This window comes from Geotrypetes seraphini, chromosome 8, assembly GCF_902459505.1.
Source record: "Geotrypetes seraphini chromosome 8, aGeoSer1.1, whole genome shotgun sequence".
NCBI classification, from domain to species: Eukaryota; Metazoa; Chordata; class Amphibia; order Gymnophiona; family Dermophiidae; genus Geotrypetes; species Geotrypetes seraphini.
The window spans coordinates 189,026,527-189,046,262 of NC_047091.1; the positions used below are offsets into that span (position 1 = coordinate 189,026,527).

A 19,736-nucleotide genomic window follows, 5' to 3' on the forward strand; every position below is an offset into this window, starting at 1 on the left:
TATTTATAATTTTCATGATTTGTTTTTATTGTTATTGTTTCTATTTTCTTTTCTAAACCGCAGAGAACTCTTAAGGTACTGCGGTACATAAATACATTGGTATGTTATATATAATAAAAGTCTCGATATATCAAATGAATTCACATACAGTTTACTTGTGTCCATAATAAATAGAAATGTGTCAATAGTTTGCAGTTAAGCACTTTAGGCTATAAAGTTCACCAGTTTAGCAAGGGAACAACAGCATTAGCTCCAGAGACACATTCCCAAGTGTAATTATTATCTCTCTGTCTCTTTATATATGATACTTTTATCAAAAATAAAGAAAAGAATCAAGTACAAAGTTCGATGGGAAGCAGAAACTGCCAATAATAACCATCTCAGCTACTAACTATTCAGTCATAGTCGGTTTCTTTCACCTGATCTTCTCCTAAAATGCTGCCCTCTTCTCCCATCTCTGTATTGCTCTATGGTGTGACTTCACCTCAGGGGTGGCCCTATAATGAGGCCAACTCAGGCGACAGCCTCAGGCAGCACTCTTGAGAAAGCGGCAATTTGCTGCCAGCCCTCTCTGCTGCCCCCCTTCCCGGCATCTAAGGTTTTCACCCTTCTCCCCACAATTGGCATTTTTCCGATTCTAAACACCCCCCCCCCCCCAAACACACACACACATACACACTTCCCATTGTCGCATCTACCTTTAGTTTTCTGTAAAAGTCACTGGGTGGCGGTAGCGATTCCTTGCTGCCAGTCCCTGCATCTTCTTTCCACTGCAGCCCACCCTCTCTGACAACTTCCTGTTTCCGCTTGGGAGGGCCACAGTGGAAAGACACAGGGACCAGCAGTATGGAATTGCTATATACCGCCCAGCAACTTTTACAAAAAACTAAAGGTAGATGCAGCAGAAGGGGGGTAGAATGGGAAAAATGTCTATTGTGGGGAGAAAGGTGAAAGCATTAGGTGCCGGAAGGGAAGTGGAAGAGAAGAAGAGAGAAGGTCTTCGTGGAGGGGGAAAGAGAGAGAGAGAGAGCGAGTGATAGACTTGATGGAGGAGGAATAATGGGGAAAGAGAGACAGATATTGTATAGAGACAACAGCCACTGGAAACAGAAGAAAGACAAGAAAGCAGACAATAACTGGAACCAGCGTAATATAAAATGAAACCTTCCAGAAAACAAAGGTAGAATAAAGTGTTTTATTTGGAATGTATTAATTGAAATATATAAACCTTTGGGAAATATTAATTGCAGATGTCTTTGTACTGTATTGTATTCAGAACAAAATATGGAGCCCCTTTTCAGATTTTGTATTTCACAATGTGCCTGGTGGTGAAGAGCTTTGTGTTGCTATTGCTCAGATAACATGAAAATCAGGTGACTTCCGTGGAGAAATAAAAACAAAACAAAACACCACAGTAAATGACAGCAGATAAAAGACCAAATGGTCCATCCAGTCTGCCCAAACATACACTCTCTATAATTTAATGATTTAATTTAATTGTTCTTTTTCGTAGATATTTCTGGGCCAAAATCCCAGAGCTCTGCCCGGTATTGTGCATAGGTTCCATCTACTGGAGTTTCCATCAAAGCTCTGTCAAATGTTCTAGTTCTTATCTGCATGTTGTGGGGAGGTAGAATATCAGCTCCCATATAACTCATTTTATTATGGTGTGTTAGAAAGCCAAAAAAAGCTCAGTTTTACTCATTTTGCTCTTGTTGTTTGAGCATTATATATCGCCTTTGAGTTTTTGTTGAAAAGCAGGTTAAAGTATGTGTGGCGAGAAAGATGGTTCTTTTAGTTTGTATGGTAGGATCTATTGTTTTGCTTTAAGCATGGGCGACCTGGGCTTAAAACGAGTGGTGTGTAAGGCTCTGCTGTCATTTACTGTGTTACTGAAGCTACTACCCTCTAAGAAGCTGCTGCCATAGGCCTTGTGGGGGAGAGGGAAGGGGAGACACCAGCTCATCCCTCGCCTCAGGCAGCAGATTGCTTTCAGTTGCGCCTGCCTCACCTTGAGTATTGCATTCAATTCTGGTCGTCGTATCTCTAAAAAGATATCACAGAATTAGAAAAGGTTCAAAGAAGAGTAACCAAAATTATTAAGGGGATGGAACGCCTCTCTTATTAGGAAAGACTAAAGATATTAGGGTTCTTCAGCTTTGAAAAGACAGCTGAGGAGAGATATGATTGAGCTCCATTGGCTCCCAGTAATCCCCAGGATCCACTTCAAATGTGCGTGTCTGGCCTACAAGATCCTACATGGCATCCTTCCTGCCGTTATCCCTCTATCCTGGAACTCCCCAACCCCTACTTCCTCCAGATCCTCCCAAATTTTTAAACTATCCTTCCCTTCCATAAAAGGTATTTCCCATGTAGGCAAACTTGGGTCATCCCTCCCCTTTAGAATCACTGAGATCTGGAATAACCTCACCTCCCCTCTCCGAACCTCAAGCTCCCTCCAACTCTTCCGCAAACACCTAAAAACCTGGCTATTCTCAAAACTGTAACACTTCCCCCCTCTTAGGCCTCTCACCTTCCCCCTTTACACCTAACTCTTTAATCTCTCCACTGTAGTTCCTCTCTCATCTTTCTTCCTGTAAACCGTGCCGAGCTCCGCATTCGTGGAAATGGTGCGGTATATAAACCCAAGGTTTAGTTTAGTTTAGTTTAGTATAAAATCCTGAACGATGTAGAATGGGAAAAAGTGAATTGATTTTTTTTTTTTAACTTATTTTCAAAAATTATAGACTAGGAGTCACTCAATTAAGTTACATGAAAATACTTTTAAAACAAATAACAAATAGGAGGAAATATTTTTTCACTCAACAAAGAGTCAAGTTCTGGAACTGGTTGCCAGAGGATGTGGTAACAATGGAGAGCATATCGAGACAGACCTGAGGAAAGCCACATCTTGCCCTGGGATCAATAACATGCAATGTTGCTGCTATTTAGGTTTATGAAAGTACTTGTGGCCTGGATTGGCCACTGTTGGCTATAGGATGCTGGGCTAGATGGACCATTGAACTGACCCTGTCTGGCTATTGTTATGTTCTTGTTCTTATGTTAAGAAAGTCACTTACTTGGGCGTATGAGCCTCATCCACACGATGCCCCACTTGAAACTCATGGGACTTGCTCCTGTGTAAAGCTGTGAAGCCAGGGATAAGGTGGATGAGTTTGCGAGAGGATGGTGGAGGAGTCCCTGGAGGCTTCAGCTTGTTCCTCCGCCTCACAGGTGGTGTGCCAGGTGGCGTCATGGTAGTTACAATGTTAGGAGACCGGGGTGGGGTGTGAGCAGCATGCCGTTGCCGTGGGGATGGTGGTAAAGAGCGATGCCCAGATTCCACAGGTTGACAATGCCCTGGGTAGCCCTCTACAGTCAGACGGTCCACATGTGTGTACACCGGGCCATGGGCTACAGGAGGTTGATAGTAATGTTGGATACACTTGGACTGAATTTGGGGACTTTGTGTTAGGTGGCTTCTGATCCACTGTGTAGACTCTGCTTGACAGACTGAAGTCTCCTCCTTCCCTTTGTCCGGCCACTGGATAATCAAGTCATGCTTAGGAAAGCCACTTCCTGTTTTAAAAAAAAATTAACTTTTCAAAATAAACCTTCAAAAGTTTGAAACATTATAAAGAAAAGGAAGTCACAAGGTTCAAGATTTGAAGCACATTGCAGTACTTACATACTCCCATCATATGAAATTGCAAATGTATAATGAATCTGTGTTGCTTGGTATAAACTGCTATTCACACAAAGGGCAAGTTTCATCAATTTTCTTATGCCCATTTGTAAACGTTTTGCTCTCCTACACATGAAAAGCCATACGTTTAAATAAATTAAACCATAAGAAAACTCCATATAAATTGCCCCTAATCCATCTATTTTGCAGACACAAACAATGTACGTAATTTACATTTCTGCAAAGCAGGCACAAGTATTTGAAAATAAAAATTCTTGTGCTTGCTTTTCCAGGGACATACCAACCCCACCCTAATGTCAGTAATTCTGCAAGAGGCTATTTCAAAATTGCCCCCATAAAATATATTTGCAGTTTTACAGGTTTTATACAGCACACTACCTAGAAAAGTTGGAAAACAAAGAGTGATAAGTGGATAGAAATTGAAACAGAAAAAACCAAACAAAATACACTAATATTGCAAGAAATCATTCAAACAAAGATTGTGTGTTAATGGAAATGAAAAGCCTCAGAAAACTGACTGAGCCTATAGTTGATACAGCTCATAGGCTAAAAAAAAAAAGCCTTCCTCATGTGCTTCACATGCCATTAGAAAATACTAGTGTAAGTTCACAGTTTTGCGCTTAACTTTAGGCACGAGACCTTAAGCCATGCCAAAAGCTGGTGTAAGTGCTCGCTTAGCACCAATTAACACCCAACTATTAAATTATGTTGCGTGTCCAAATAACTTTATTCTATAAATTGTATGTGTAAGCTTAAATTTGGGCATGTGAGTTTATAGAATTAGGGTGATGTAAGTCATGAGTCCCTAGAAGGGCCCTAGATTGCTGCTCTTAGTGCATAAGATCATACTAGTCTTCTGGATGGAGGGGGCACCACCCCCATTGTCTTTGTGGAATAGAATACATGACGTGGCTGATTTGAGAACTGAAAATGGCTCATAAAAATAGAAAATGAGGTAGAATTCTCTGTACATATTAATACAGATAGAGTATGTGCATGTTAAGGAGCTCTAAGAAGTAGAAAGACATTTAGGTAGTTATTTTGGGAATACTGTCAGGGCAGGATTAACCAATAGGCCAAGTAGGCACGTGCCTAGGGCCCGAAATGGACAGGGGGGCCCGATGAAGGAGGGGATCAACACTGTTTTTCCAAACAGCGATGGGCCCCTCCAGCATCGATCGGCATCGATCGGCAACGCGGGCCCCCCCCCCCCCCATCGATGGAAAGTAAGACAAGCAAGCAACGCGGGTAAGAAAGATAAATGGGAACTGTAATTGTTCAAGCGGTGCTGCTTGCCCAAAGCTTCCCTCTGATGAAGCTTCCTGTTTCCGCCTGGGCGCATGGTATGGTGGGGTGGGGCGGGGCAGGGGGCCCAGTGTACTTGTGTGCCTAGGGGCCTTCGATGAATTAATCCTGCCCTGAATACTGTATATTAAAAATCTTTCCTCTAGAGCAGGGGTTCGTAACCTAATCCTTGAGATGTACCAAGTCAGTCTAATTTTCAAGATATCAAGAATGAATACCTCCAAATTCACTGTGGATTTCTTAAACACTGGACTGGCTGGATATGCCGCGAGGACTGGGTTGAGAATGCCTGCTCTAGAGCCATGAGTGTCTATTCAATTTTTCATAGTTATTTGTTATTGGGACTCGAGTAAGAAAAAGACAAAAGGGGGCAATGGACTCTGCCTTGAGAACCAGGTGTCAATGGGCAGGGTGCACCTCCAGCTAAAACAGGGGTGTCAAACTCAAATACACAGTGGACCAAAATTAAAAACTTGGTCAAAGTCACGGGCCAACCAAATAATAATTGCATAACTCCAAAAGGAAACTGTAGACAATATCTAATCTAATCTAAACCTTAAGTTTATATACCGCATCATCTCCATGAGAATGGAGCTCGACACGGTTTACAAGAACTTAAAATCGTGGGTAGAGAAGAAGAAAAAGGATTACATGAACTTATGTGTAGAAGGGGGGAGAGAAAGGGGGGAAGGATAGAGCTACAATTTGCTGAAAAGCCAGGTTTTCAGTTGTTTGCGGAATAACTGAAGGGAGCTCAGGTTCCGCAGCGGGGTGGTGAGGTCGTTCCAAAGACCTGTGATTTTGAAGAGAAGGGATTTTCCCAGTTTGCCTGAATAGTGGATGCCGCTTGGAGAGGGGAAGGCTAGTTTAAGCCTTTGGGCAGTTCTGGAGGAGTCGGGACTGGAGGAGTTGAAAGACAGTGGGATAAGAGGAGGCAGGATTCCATGAATGATCTTGAAAGCCAGGCAGGAACATTTGAAATGGATTCTGGAGATTATTGGAAGCCAGTGAAGTTTGGCAAGGAGTGGGGAGGCATGGTCAGACTTGTTTAATATGTTTAAAAAACGATATGTTTTAAAAAACAAGCCCATGATTGATGTAAATAGCTGAGCCAAAATTAAAACAAAAAAACTACAAAGGGATTAAAACCAAAAAGGGACAAATAAAATACCATGTGAATTAGCCAACATATGTTTGAAAAAGCATAAAAATATAATCATAATAAAAACTGTTACGTGAAGCAGAGAAAACGAATAGGAATAGGGGAAAACACTAGCACTGGAAAAGAATGAGTACCAGAGAACAAAATGCCAAAATTAGAACGTGATCAAAAGAAGGGATTAAAAAGATGAAAAAGAGTCAAGATGGTGACCTGAGCAGACGTTGGTTTGAGAGCTCCTCTTCATACGGCAACCTTTTCTTTGAAAATTGTTCAAATATTCTCTTTCTGATACCTAAACGAAGGGGGAAATAGAGAGGTTTTCCTCCACCTTTTTCTGGCTCTTCAACCCCACGACAGACTGTAATGACATCATATACAGTCCGACCCTACTCACCGGGCTAATCCGCTGCTGCGTTCGGGGAGGACCACAGCTTGGACAGCAAACCTTCGCTGAGCCCAAGAGGACCGCACACACCCCCAAAGCCCGGCAAAACATCGGGAGAGCAGACGTTGTTGGAGGGCATGTCGAACACATCGAGCATGACGCGCACTGCACCCGAAATTGACCCGGAAGTGATTCCAGCTATGCCGACTCCAGGACAGGAGCCGTTGCAACTTGGGAGCACAGAACCTGAGGGGACCAGCGGTAGGGAGGGTGAGGGAGCCCAGAGTTTGTACTCTGGGGATTTAGCCCATGGAAATCTGACAGTTATCTCCCCCCTCAAGCCGCTGGAGAAACCACAGGCAGTGACCCTTGATTCTATATGGTCTGCAATTGAAAACCTGCACTCGGTTTGTACAAACTTTATATCAATTACTTTAAACTCCTCTTCCAGGATAACCCTTTTGGAGACATCAGTTCAACAGCAGAAGGTTGAATTTTCCAAATTAGAGAAACTAACAATTGAAAATAAGAATTTGCTTTCCAAACAAATGACTGAGGAAGATTGAAAATTTGGAAAATCAGCAGAAAAATTTGAATCTAATGATTCTTAATTTTCCTATAGCTAAATTTATGTCCTCCCAGGAACTTTTTAAGAACTTTATGATGACAATCTTAAAAGTACCAGAATTGAATCTTCCCCCGATGCAGAGAATTTATTATTTAAAGAATGCTCAAAAAGAAAAAGTTTTAGAAGGTGGAACTGAGCAATTAGATGTATCAGCTATACTGCAATCTTCTGAAATTGAAATAGTGGGTCGGGCGACATTATTAGTCTCTCTTGTATTTCTATAGGACAAAGAAATGCTGTTGAAATTGTATTTTAATTTGAAACAAGTCACCTTTTTAGGTGAAAGGGTATATATATTTCCAGATGTTTCAAAATGGACACAATCCAGGAGGAAAGAATTTTTGCAATTTCGTCCTAAAGTGATTTCAATAGGGGCAACTTTTCAGTTAAGATTTCCTTGCAAATGTTTTATTACCTACCAAGGGAATAAATATATATTTTTTGAGCCTGTCCAATTAGGTTTTTTTCTTAGAGAGTAAAGGGATTCCTGTGCAGCCAGAATGAATCAAGTGATTAGTGCGGAATTTAGTCACTAGTAGGTTAATATCTAGTTACTGCTCTTTTCTTTATGTTTGATTTAAATTGTATCCCTTCTCCCAGGGGGTTTTATTTTATGTCTTGACTACCTCCTTAGTTGAGGACTATATACTTAGAATATTGCTTTGTATAGTTTCTTTCTTTAGTCTGTATTGACTAAATATATGTATTTCAGTATTTCTTGTACCATTTTTTTTATTGGTTGTTTAGAAATTATAAATAAATAATTAAAAAAAAAAAAGATGAAAAAAATCAATACTTAACCAAAAAAGCAATTACAGAAGAGTCCAGTGCTACTGCGACGCGGTATGAGACTGAAGAGAGCTGGAGAACGCCGCGGGAACTTGTAAAAACGTCAAACGTGATGACGTGCCTAATGAGGCCGTGAACTGATTGGGTCAAAAAACTGTCTACCGGCATGCCAGCTCTAGTAGACATTTGGTATTTTCTCGCGGGCCAAATTTAAATACACTGCAGGCCTGAGTTTGACACCCCTGAGCTAAAAGATGTCTACTTCCTCTATCCATCTCTCCTCATTCATAAGCCTTGAAATTGATTCATTCCCACTGGTCCTCACCTATGCAGATATCATCCTTCGTCTCCTCTGCTTTCTAATACAGAGTCTATATATATAAGATCAAAAGAGGAAGATATAAAGATAAAATCTAAGTTTTAGGATATGAAAGAAGCATTAGCTGCAAGAATGAAAAGGATAGAAAAAATTCTGAGGTCTCTCTGTAGAGGAATGATGAGCAGTAAAGGGCTCAAAATCTTTTTCTAGTAGCTTTTTGAGCTGAAAAAAACCCCATTCTAGTGCCATCAGATGAGGTCGCCAACTTTTGTTGCTGAATGACTTGCTTAATGCCAGAAAAAAACTTATGTGCTGTGGGACTCATTTTCTAAAAAGAAAAATGTCCAAAAAGTGGCACAGAGGTTTTTCTTGACAAACCCTTCCAATTTGCTATTTTCAAAACCTATTTTCTAGATGGATTTCTATACTGTTCACCTGCAGTTTGTCTAAATCTCAAGGGGGCATGTTAGAGGCTGTGGCTGTGACAAGTGTGGAAAATAGAGGCTGCAGGTGTCTTGGGTACCGTGTCTGTTGACGATCAGAGGTTGTACATTAAGATTGAAACTCTACGGCTTTAGGCCAAAGATCCAAGATGGCGGCAGCATAAGCTTGACGAGAGAACGTCTGGGAACTTGTCAATAATTTACCTGGTTTTTTTCTTGACGAGAATTATATTCTTTGGGCAGATGCCGAAGAGAAGAGGTAGGAGCGTGGCTGGTGCCTCGTGGCGCTCTGGGCCTGCTGCACTCGGCAACATTGACAAACTCCTACAGCGGATGCAGGACATGACAGCAGCGGCAGCAATTTCCCCGCTGGAGACGCGGCAGAGAGGCGAGATGCAGGCGATCTCCTTAGGGCTGGAAACAATGCTGAGCCCCGAAACTAGAGCATCGCCCCTACGCCTCACACCACCAGCTCCCCGTGGGAGGGGGTGTTTCTGGGAGAAGGAGAACACTCTACCCCAGAGGCCAGAGAAATCGAGTCAGAGAGCAGAAGTTTGGGTGAGAGCCTGAACGTGGAGAGTGAGGATTTAACATCAACCGGAATAAGATCATCCCAGCTGGAACAGAAACAAGGAGAGCCAGCAGTTGGGTGAGCAGACTGAATTGAATTTACAATTTTTCTTGCCTCAAAAACTACATGAAGTCACTTTAGAATCCCTTTGGGATATGATTTCTAACCTGGGTAAGAGCTTTAATTCTCAGTTCCAACAAATAGAAGGGAAAATTAAGAAGCATGATAATGAAATTGGAAATTTGAAACAATATTTGGATGTTTCTAAATCTTTAATAAATAATTTACAAGAAGATATTGGATTATCAAAGAAACTACAAGAGACATTGATTAAGGATAATACAAGTTTAAGAAGGAAACTTGAATCACTGAAGAACTTTTCCAGGAATAATAACTTGAGATTGATTAATTTTCCAAAAGTTCCTATGATAACTCCTAGAGAAATGATGAAACGATATCTCTTAGAAATATTGGAAATTCCCGAGTCTTCATTACCACCTTTTACATAAGTTTATTATCTTCCGACTAAGATATGAAACACTCAACAAGTAATAAATCAAGAGCCTATGAACATATGAACTTTACTAGAAACATCCGATAGTGAAATGAGTGCTTCAGCAACTTTATTGTTGACACTAGCACTTACTCCCGATAAGAATTGGCTCCTGAGAATGTTCTATAAACATAGGCAAAAAAAAATTCTAGGTTACAAGATACAAATGTTTCCAGATTTAGCAAGGGATACTCAAAAGAATAGAAGAGAATTTCTGCTGTTAAAACCTGGTGTTTTGGCTTTAGGGGGCAACTTTTTTTTTTTTTAGACACTCCTGTAAGTGTGTAATTCATTATAAAACTCAGAAGTTTGTTTTCTTTGAACTTCTCCAATTGACGACCTTCCTGTCCCTATCCCGCTTGGAGAAGGAGAGTGCTTAATGGAATATAAATGTCCTTATTCTTTGATAGCTAATGATTTCTTAGAGGGAATTTTTTCTTCTGTTAGAACTCGCTTTTGAATCACATTTTGGATCTATTGGAGGACTTGAGAAGATTTATACTATGTTACTATTGCTTATTTTGTTTTTGGTGTGATAAGTTAGCATCATTGATCATGAATCCTCTTTCTGTACAAGTTTATCTTGATTGTATAAATTGAAAACTTATAAATAAAAAAAAGATTGAAACTCTACATGGCAAAAACCCGACAGAAATCCACAGTGAATTACGTGAAGTTTGTGGTGAGTTAACAGTGGACCATTGTATAGTTTCTCGGTGGGCAACTATTTTTCGGAGTGGTCATGTGAGCATAGATGATGATGCAAGACCAGGAAGGCCAAAATCAACAACCGATGAATAATGTGTGAAAATCGTAGCTGATGCTTTTGAACAAGATCGTCGTGCGACATATGAGGAACCTTCTGAAACCACAGTGATTCCACGGATATCAGTATATCGAATTCTGACAAATGATTTAAAAAAAAGAGAAAAATTTCTGCGAGATGGGTCCCCCTCTTCTTGACTGCTGAAAAGCAGCAGAGATACCTGGACAATGCAACCGTGCTGAAACAAAGATTCGACGTTGAAGGTCAGGCATTCTTGAATCGCATTGTTGCTACTGATGAAACATTGGGGGCAGAGTCTTTGAGCCAGAGCTGAAATCACAGTCCAATGAGTGGAGAGCTCCATCTTCCCCACGACCAAAAAAATTTCGACAAGCTCAATCAAAAGTCAAACAAATGATGATTTTTGCTTATGATCATGAAGACATCATCATCACAGACAAAGCTCCATGTGGAAGAAGTGTCACAGCAGTGTATTAACATGATTTTCTGCAGAAAAATGCACAAAACTCGACCTCAGTTGCTCTTGGCTGGGTCACTCATTCTTCACAACACTCGCCCGCACATAGGGAAAGTCATCATTGAAAAACTATGCGAATATGGCTGGGAGGTGTTACCTCATGCTCCCTACAGTCCAGACATGAGTCCAACAGACTTTAACCTTTTCCAAAGTTGAAACAACCTATGTGTGGACATCGTTTTGCATCTCTGGAAGAGATTTCTTCCGCCATTATCTGAGCCATTTGGCAAATGAACAAAAACAGCATCTTGGATGGAATAATGAAGCTTCCTGGACATTGGGATTCTGTCATTGCAAAGCAGGGAGACTATATTGAAAGATTGTATAAAAATACTTGAAAAAAACAACAACATGTAAATTTTAAAAAATAGTGTGCATTATTTATGAAATGACCCTCGTAGGTTCTGAAAAACCTTCCAGTTTTTATGAAGCTATAGCAATGCTGTGAAATCTTACCTAATAAAAAAATAATTTAAACAGTGTTACCCCTTTACTTAACACCTAAAAAATGTGTAAAACACTGCTTCACAATTGAGATCAGTCAAGATAAGACATTCGGATCCTATGAGATCTAGCCAATAATATTTGCTTATTTCAATTTTGAGTATCACCTTGATGGCATGTAAGATAAGAGTTAGTTGTCTTATCTTGACTGATCTCAATTAAGAGAAAATGTGTTTTACACATTTTTTAGTTGTTAAGTAAAGAGGTAACATTGCTTGTGTAGTGAAGTCTGCTGAGGCTAGACCTGTTTAAACAACAAGTAAGTGTTATAAAGGTGTTCAAACTGCCCAGATGATCACTAGAGAGATGTAAGCATGCCCTCCCCACACTCCCCAAATAGTCATTGACCTCCTCCCAAAGATGTGAATGAAACAGAACATACCTGCCTTTATGACAGCTTCAGATGTTATGACCAGTCCTAGTAGGGCAGGTTCCTGGAGTAGTCTAGTGGGCAATGTAGTGAACTATACAGATGGGAACTCAGGCCCATATTCCGCTCTAACAACTACACTTAAGGTGGAATCTGTGAGCCTTTCAAAACCCATCACATACAGGTGTCACCTGCAGGCATAAGGTCTATTGGTGTGGTATACAGTTAGATACAGTGGGTTTTGGAGGGCTCACCATACAATATAAGGGGGCTATGGTGAGATGTGTATCTGGGACATTTTATGTGTGGTTCACTGCAGTGCCCCCTAGGTTCCCCACTGCTCTGCTGGGATGTCTGTGTGGCTAGTCTACTAAGAATGCTGGCCCCTCCTACATCCCAATGGCTTGTTCTGTGCGATTTTCTTTTGGATCTGGGTCCCCCCCCCCCCAGAAATGGTTCAAGAAGATAGATGCACTGAGCACAAACACATCCATTTTCAAAAAAACAAGAAGTTTTGAAAATGGGCATGCTTGGTACTGGAGTTTTGTGTGTTCCATAAAACGTCTAAACTCAGATTTAGACGTCATATCAAAAATGTCCCTCTATATCATGAGTTACATATAGAAAACAAAAAATAAAAACTATTAAAGACATGCACCATCCCCAGAGGCCCCAAATCTGCATCTTCTGGGTAATTACAGTAAAAATTACAGTAAAAATTACAGTAAAAATGTATCTTCCGCATTGTTATACCACCATTATATTTTCTGCAGTATACTGCAGCATTGTTAAAGTTATATATCGTGCAGTTATCTGCAGTTTAATTACAGAACTGTTGTATTTTGTACAGTGTAACACCAATATAAGTACAGTATTTTAGTACTCCTAAACTGAACTGTATATCAGTAACTTAATTATATTTGTTCTCTCTTTCCACTAATTCACTGTCTCTCCATCTGCACCTTCCTACTCAACTGTCAACCAACTCTCAGAAATAAACATTAACACCAAAAGCAGGGACACTAGCCAGAGAGCTTTTGACAGTAACCACTATTTCTTTGAAGAGGTATCACATAAGCTCTTTCAGCACATTCCCCAAACTAAGAGTCACTTGCTATAAGCAGATAGTTCATCTACCAAATGAGTGATTCCCATCTGTAGGAGGTCATACCTCAACATAATCACTCATCCTTTGTCCAACACAGAATCAGTGGCACACCCACCATCAGCTCTGTTCCAGCACACAGAATGAAAAGCTGCAATAGCTGCACTGGCACCGTTAGCTGAGAAAATACATACAATGCAATTCTTTTTGCCTGTTAACCTTCTCCCAGATGTCCAGATTTACCCGGACATGTCTGGGCATCTGGACAGCTTTTCAAAACATGGCACTTTGTCTGGGTTTTGAAAAGCAGATCGCGTCGCCTTTGACCTAGTACAGGGGTAGGCAATTCCGGTCCTTGAGAGCCAGAGCCAGGTCAGATATCCACAATGAATATGTATGAGATGGATTTGCATGCACTGCCACCTTGAGATGCAAATCTATCTCATGCATATTTATTGTGGATATCCTGAAAACCTGACCTGGCTCTGGCTCTCGAGGACCGGAATTGCCTACCCTTGTCCTAGTAGATCACACCATTCTGCTCACCAGACTGCAGGATATTGCTATCATTGATAATGCATGGAGATGGTTTCAATCACACAAAAAACAGTGGGAACGGACAATGAACACGCCACAGTAGATCACTGATGTAAAAAGGTCTTGTTTATTCCAATAAAGGACATACACAAACTGTGGACCCGACACAGCACTGTGTTTCGGCGACTAAAACTGCCTGCATCAGGGGTCACTAAACATAAAAACATTAAATCATGCAATATAACTAAATAAATACAAGTACATAAGAATTGGTAAAATGGATAAGAACATAAGAAATGCCTTCACCGGATCAGACCTTAGGTCCATCTGGTCCGGCGACTCGCACACGCGGAGGCTAAGCTAGGTGTTCCTTAATGGACACCTTGTTCACCCGTATCCCTCAATGTGATTTGCAAGAAGGTGTGCATCCAACTTGCCCTTGAATCCCAGAATGGTGGTCTCTGTCACAACCTCCTCCGGGAGAGCATTCCAAGCGTCCACCACTCGCTGTGTGAAGCAAAACTTCCTGACATTAGTCCTGAGTCTGCCGCCCCTCAGTTTCAGTCCATGACCTCTTGTTTGAGTCACTTTTGACAATGTGAATAACGAAGTTTCTTGCTCTATTTTGTCAAAACCTTTTAGTATTTTAAAAGTCTCTATCCTATCCCCTCGCAGCCTTCTCTTCTGGAGGGTGAACAATCCCAATTTTTTGAGGCATTCTTTGTAGCTCAAATTCTCCACACCTTTTATTAGCTTCGTGGCTCATCTCTGCACCCTCTCCAGCAGGGTTATATCCTTCTTTAGGTAGGGAGACCAGTGTTGGACACAGTATTCCAAGTGTGGTCTGACCATTGCTCTATAAAGCGGCATTATGACGTCCGCCAATCTACTCGTGATGCCCTTCTTTATCATGCCCAACATCCTGTTTGTTTTCTTTGCTGCTGCTGCGCATTGAGTCAACGGCTTCAGGGTCTTGTCTATCAGTACCCCCAGGTCCCTTTCTTGTTCGCTCTTGCCCAATGTTACAACTAACATTTTATATTCTTGTTCTTTGTTTTTCCTGCCCAGGTGCATCACTTCGCATTTTTCTATATTAAATTTCATCTGCCACTTTTCCGCCCATTTCTCTAGTTGGTTCAAATCTCTTTGAAGTGCATCTCTGTCCATTTTCGACCCAACTGCCCGACATAGTTTTGTGTCATCTGTAAACTTGATTATTATTACTTGTTGTTTCCTCTTCTAGGTCGTTTATGAAGATATTGAATAAGATGGGCCTAAAAACCGAGCCCTGGGGCACGCCGCTCATCACCTTCTCCCAGTCCGAGAACTTCCCATTTATGTCCACCCTCTGCAATCTGTTTTCCAGCCATTTGCCTATCCATCTTAGTATATCCCCTTCTATTCCATGGCTTTATAGTTTCCTCAGAAGCCTTTAATGTGGTACCTTGTCGAACGCTTTCTAGAAGTCCAAGTATACGATATCCACCAGGTCTCCGCTATCAATTTGTTGGTTCACCTTCTCAAAACATTGAAGCAAATTTGTCAAACATGACTTCCCTTTCCTGAAACTGTGTTGACTAGCGGTTTCAGGAAGGGGAAGTCATATTTGACAAATTTGCTTCAATTTTTTGAGAATGTGAACCAACAAATTGATAGCGGAGAACCAGTGGATATCGTATACTTGGACTTCCAAGCGTTCGACAAGGTACCACAGAGACAAACAAGATAAATAAGTAAGAAACAGAACCAGTAGTGATGAAACTACAAAAATATTAAAAAGTATTCAAAAGATAACCAGATAAATGAATAAAAACGAACCTGTAGTGTTGTAATCCACAGGTAACATAAGAGCATAAGAATTGCCGCTGCTGGGTCAGACCAATGGTCTATCCTGCCCAGCAATCCGCTCACGCGGCGGCCCCAAGGTCAAGACCAGTGCTCCAAATGAGTCCAATCTCACTAGGTAACAAGTCCTTTGTTAATACAAGGCTATGTAATAAAAACATGAAATGGAACCATCAAACAATGCATTTTAACAAAAAAACACACATTTAAACGAAATAGCAGCATGATATGATATTAAACCTGAGAACACATGAATAGAACTCAAAGAGTATTACTACCTGCAGTAGGAAACAGATAGCCAGAATCAAAACAAGAAAGATCAAATGGTTATATGTGTTAAAGAGACTGAAGGAACTAAAGATATGGAAAAATGTATTAAGTGAAAACCATGAACCAAAAATGCAAAATAGCCAAATAAAGAAAAAAGGAAAGCTTCAGAATACTCAAAAGAAAGGAAATGAATAAGAAGAAAAGTGGCAAATAAAACAGACTTGAAACAACAATGCTTATTGAACCAGTGAAGGAAGAAACTAGTGTGTCAAAAAAAGAAAGAGGAAAATGCTGCCGACAGCATCATAAAGAAGACGCCGTTCAGAGCTTACAAAGGGAAAACACATCAACCACAAACAATCAATTTGAAAGATTACAGAGAACATAGTAACATAGTAACATAGTAGATGACGGGAGATAAAGACCCGAATGGTCCATCCAGTCTGCCCAACCTGATTCAATTTAAATTTTTTTTTTTTTTTCTTCTTATCTATTTCTGGGCGAGAATCCAAAGCTTTACCCGGTACTGTGCTTGGGTTCAAACTGCCGAAATCTCTGTTAAGACTTACTCCAGCCCATCTATACCCTCCCAGCCATTGAAGCCCTCCCCTGCCCATCCTCCTCCAAACGGCCATGCACAGACACAGACCTTACAAGTCTGCCCAGTAACTGGCCTAGTTCAATCTTTAATATTATTTTCTGATTCTAAATCTTCTGTGTTCATCCCACGCTTCTTTGAACTCAGTCACAGTTTTACTCTCCACCACCTCTCTCGGGAGCGCATTCCAGGCATCCACCACCCTCTCCGTAAAGTAGAATTTCCTAACATTGCCCCTGAATCTACCACCCCTCAACCTCAAATTATGTCCTCTGGTTTTACCATTTTCCTTTCTCTGGAAAAGATTTTGTTCTACGTTAATACCCTTTAAGTATTTGAACGTCTGAATCATATCTCCCCTGTCTCTCCTTTCCTCTAGGGTATACATATTCAGGGCTTCCAGTCTCTCCTCATACGTCTTCTGGCGCAAGCCTCCTATCATTTTCGTCGCCCTCCTCTGGACCGCCTCAAGTCTTCTTACGTCTTTCGCCAGATACGGTTTCCAAAACTGAACACAATACTTCAAGTGGGGCCTCACCAATGACCTGTACAGGGGCATCAACACCTTCTTCCTTCTACTGACTACGCCTCTCTTTATACAGCCCAGAATTCTTCTGGCAGCAGCCACTGCCTTGTCACACTGTTTTTTCGCCTTTAGATCTTCGGACACTATCACCCCAAGGGCCCTCTCCCCGTCCGTGCATATCAGCTTCTCTCCTCCCAGCATATACGGTTCCTTCCTATTATTAATCCCCAAATGCATTACTCTGCATTTCTTTGCATTGAATTTTAGTTGTCAGGCATTAGACCATTCCTCTAACTTTTGCAGATCCTTTTTCATATTTTCCACTCCCTCTTCGGTGTCTACTCTGTTACAAATCTTGGTATCATCTGCAAAAAGGCACACTTTTCCTTCTAACCCTTCAGCAATGTCACTTACATACATATTGAACAGGATTGGCCCCAGCACCGAACCCTGAGGGACTCCACTAGTCACCTTTCCTTCCTTCGAGCGACTTCCATTAACCACCACCCTCTGGCGTCTGTCCGACAGCCAGTTTCTGACCCAGTTCACCATTTTGGGTCCTAACTTCAGCCCTTCAAGTTTGTTCAACAGCCTCCTATGAGGAGCTGTATCAAAGGCTTTGCTGAAATCCAAGTAAATTACATCTAGCATATGTCCTCGATCCAGCTCTCTGGTCACCCAATCAAAAAATTCAATCAGGTTCGTTTGGCACGATTTACCTTTTGTAAAGCCATGTTGCCTCGCATCCTGTAACCCATTAGATTCAAGGAAATACACTATCCTTTCTTTCAGCAACACTTCCATTATTTTTCCAACAACTGAAGTGAGGCTCACCGGCCTGTAGTTTCCTGCTTCATCCCTGTGACCACTTTTATGAATAGGGACCACATCCGCTCTCCTCCAATCCCCAGGAATCACTCCCGTCTCCAGAGATTTGTTGAACAAGTCTTTAATAGGACTCGCCAGAACCTCTCTGAGCTCCCTTAGTATCCTGGGATGGATCCCGTCTGGTCCCATCGCTTTGTCCACCTTCAGTTTTTCAAGTTGCTCATAAACACCCTCCTCCGTGAACGGCGCAGAATCTACTCCATTTTCTCGTGTAACTTTGCCAGACAATCTCGGTCCTTCTCCAGGATTTTCTTCTGTGAACACAGAACAGAAGTATTTGTTTAGAACATTTGCTTTCTCCTCATCACTCTCCACATATTTGTTCCCAGCATCTTTTAGCCTAGCAATTCCATTTTTTATCTTCCTCCTTTTACTAATATATCTGAAAAATTTTTTATCTCCCTTTTTTACATTTTTAGCCATTTGTTCTTCCACCTGTGCCTTCGCCAAACGTATCTCTCTCTTGGCTTCTTTCAGTTTCACCCTGTAGTCCTTTCTGCTCTCCTCTTCTTGGGTTTTTTTATATTTCATGAACGCCAACTCTTTCGCCTTTATTTTCTCAGCCACTAGGTTGGAGAACCATATCGGCTTCCTTTTTCTCTTGTTTTTATTGATTTTCTTCACATAAAGGTCCGTAGCCATTTTTATCGCTCCTTTCAGCTTAGACCACTGTCTTTCCACTTCTCTTATGTCCTCCCATCCTAACAGCTCTTTCTTCAGGTACTTTCCCATTGCATTAAAGTCCGTACGTTTGAAATCTAGGACTTTAAGTATCGTGCGGCCGCTCTCCACTTTAGCCGTTATATCAAACCAAACCGTTTGATGATCGCTACTACCCAGGTGAGCACCCACTCGAACATTAGAGATACTCTCTCCATTTGTGAGGACCAGATCAAATATCGCTTTTTCTCTTGTGGGTTCCGTCACCATTTGTCTGAGCAGAGCCTCTTGAAAGGCATCCACAATCTCCCTACTTCTTTCCGATTCCGCAGACGGAACATTCCAGTCCGCATCCGGCAGGTTGAAATCTCCCAACAGCAGAACCTCCTCTTTCCTTCCAAACTTTTGGATATCCACAATCAGATCCTTATCAATTTGCTGCAATTGAGTCGGAGGTCTGTAGACTACACCCACGTAGATAGAAGTTCCATCTTCTCTTTTCAGAGCAATCCATATCGCTTCTTCCTCTCCCCAGGTCCCTTGCATTTCGGTCGCTTGGATATTGATCTTTACATAGAGAGCTACTCCTCCACCTTTATGACCATCTCTGTCCTTCCTAAAAAGATTATATCCCGGTATGTTTGCATCCCATCCATGTGATTCACTGAACCATGTCTCTGTGATAGCAACAATATCTAGATCTGCCTCTACTATCAGGGCTTGCAGATCATGAACTTTGTTGCTTAGACTGCGAGCATTTGTGGGCATCGCTTTCCAGCTATTTTTCAGCGATAATCTCCTTTTTCGTATGGATTTTTGTGTCGTTTCACTTTCCATTGCAATACTAAGAAATGAGTTGCTGATATTGCTTATGTTGCAGCCTTTACTACTATCACATCTTTTCTTTTGCCGGGGGTGGTCTCTATAATTGTCCTTCGTACATACACCACCCCCACCTTCTAGTTTAAATGCCTAGAAAAATATTGTCTAAATTTCTCTGCAAGGTTTCTTTTTCCTGCTGTAGTAATATGTAGCCCATCAGTGCAATATAGCTTCTTGTCCTTCCATGTATTTCCCCATCCTCCTATGTACCTGAAGCCTTCTTGATGACACCAGGCTCTGAGTCATCTATTAAAGTCCTCTGTGTTTTTCACTCTTTGCTCTCCTTTTCCATATGCAGGCAGTATTTCAGAAAAAGCTAAATTCTTTACAAAAGGTTTCACGCCCTCACCAAGCTCCCGAAAAGCTTTCTGTGCTGCAAGTGTGGA

At 41.3% G+C, this 19,736-nt stretch overlaps 1 protein-coding gene across 1 annotated transcript in view; it reads right to left on the bottom strand.

Annotated features, from left to right (window-relative positions):
- The window catches only part of KSR2 (kinase suppressor of ras 2), a 530,220-nt gene that overhangs the window by 369,255 nt on the left and 141,229 nt on the right, over positions 1-19,736 (bottom strand). The window contains exon 5 of the mRNA XM_033953868.1: positions 3,081-3,579. Within this exon, the coding sequence (XP_033809759.1) occupies positions 3,081-3,579 (499 nt within the window). The remainder of the gene's footprint in view (positions 1-3,080; positions 3,580-19,736) is intronic.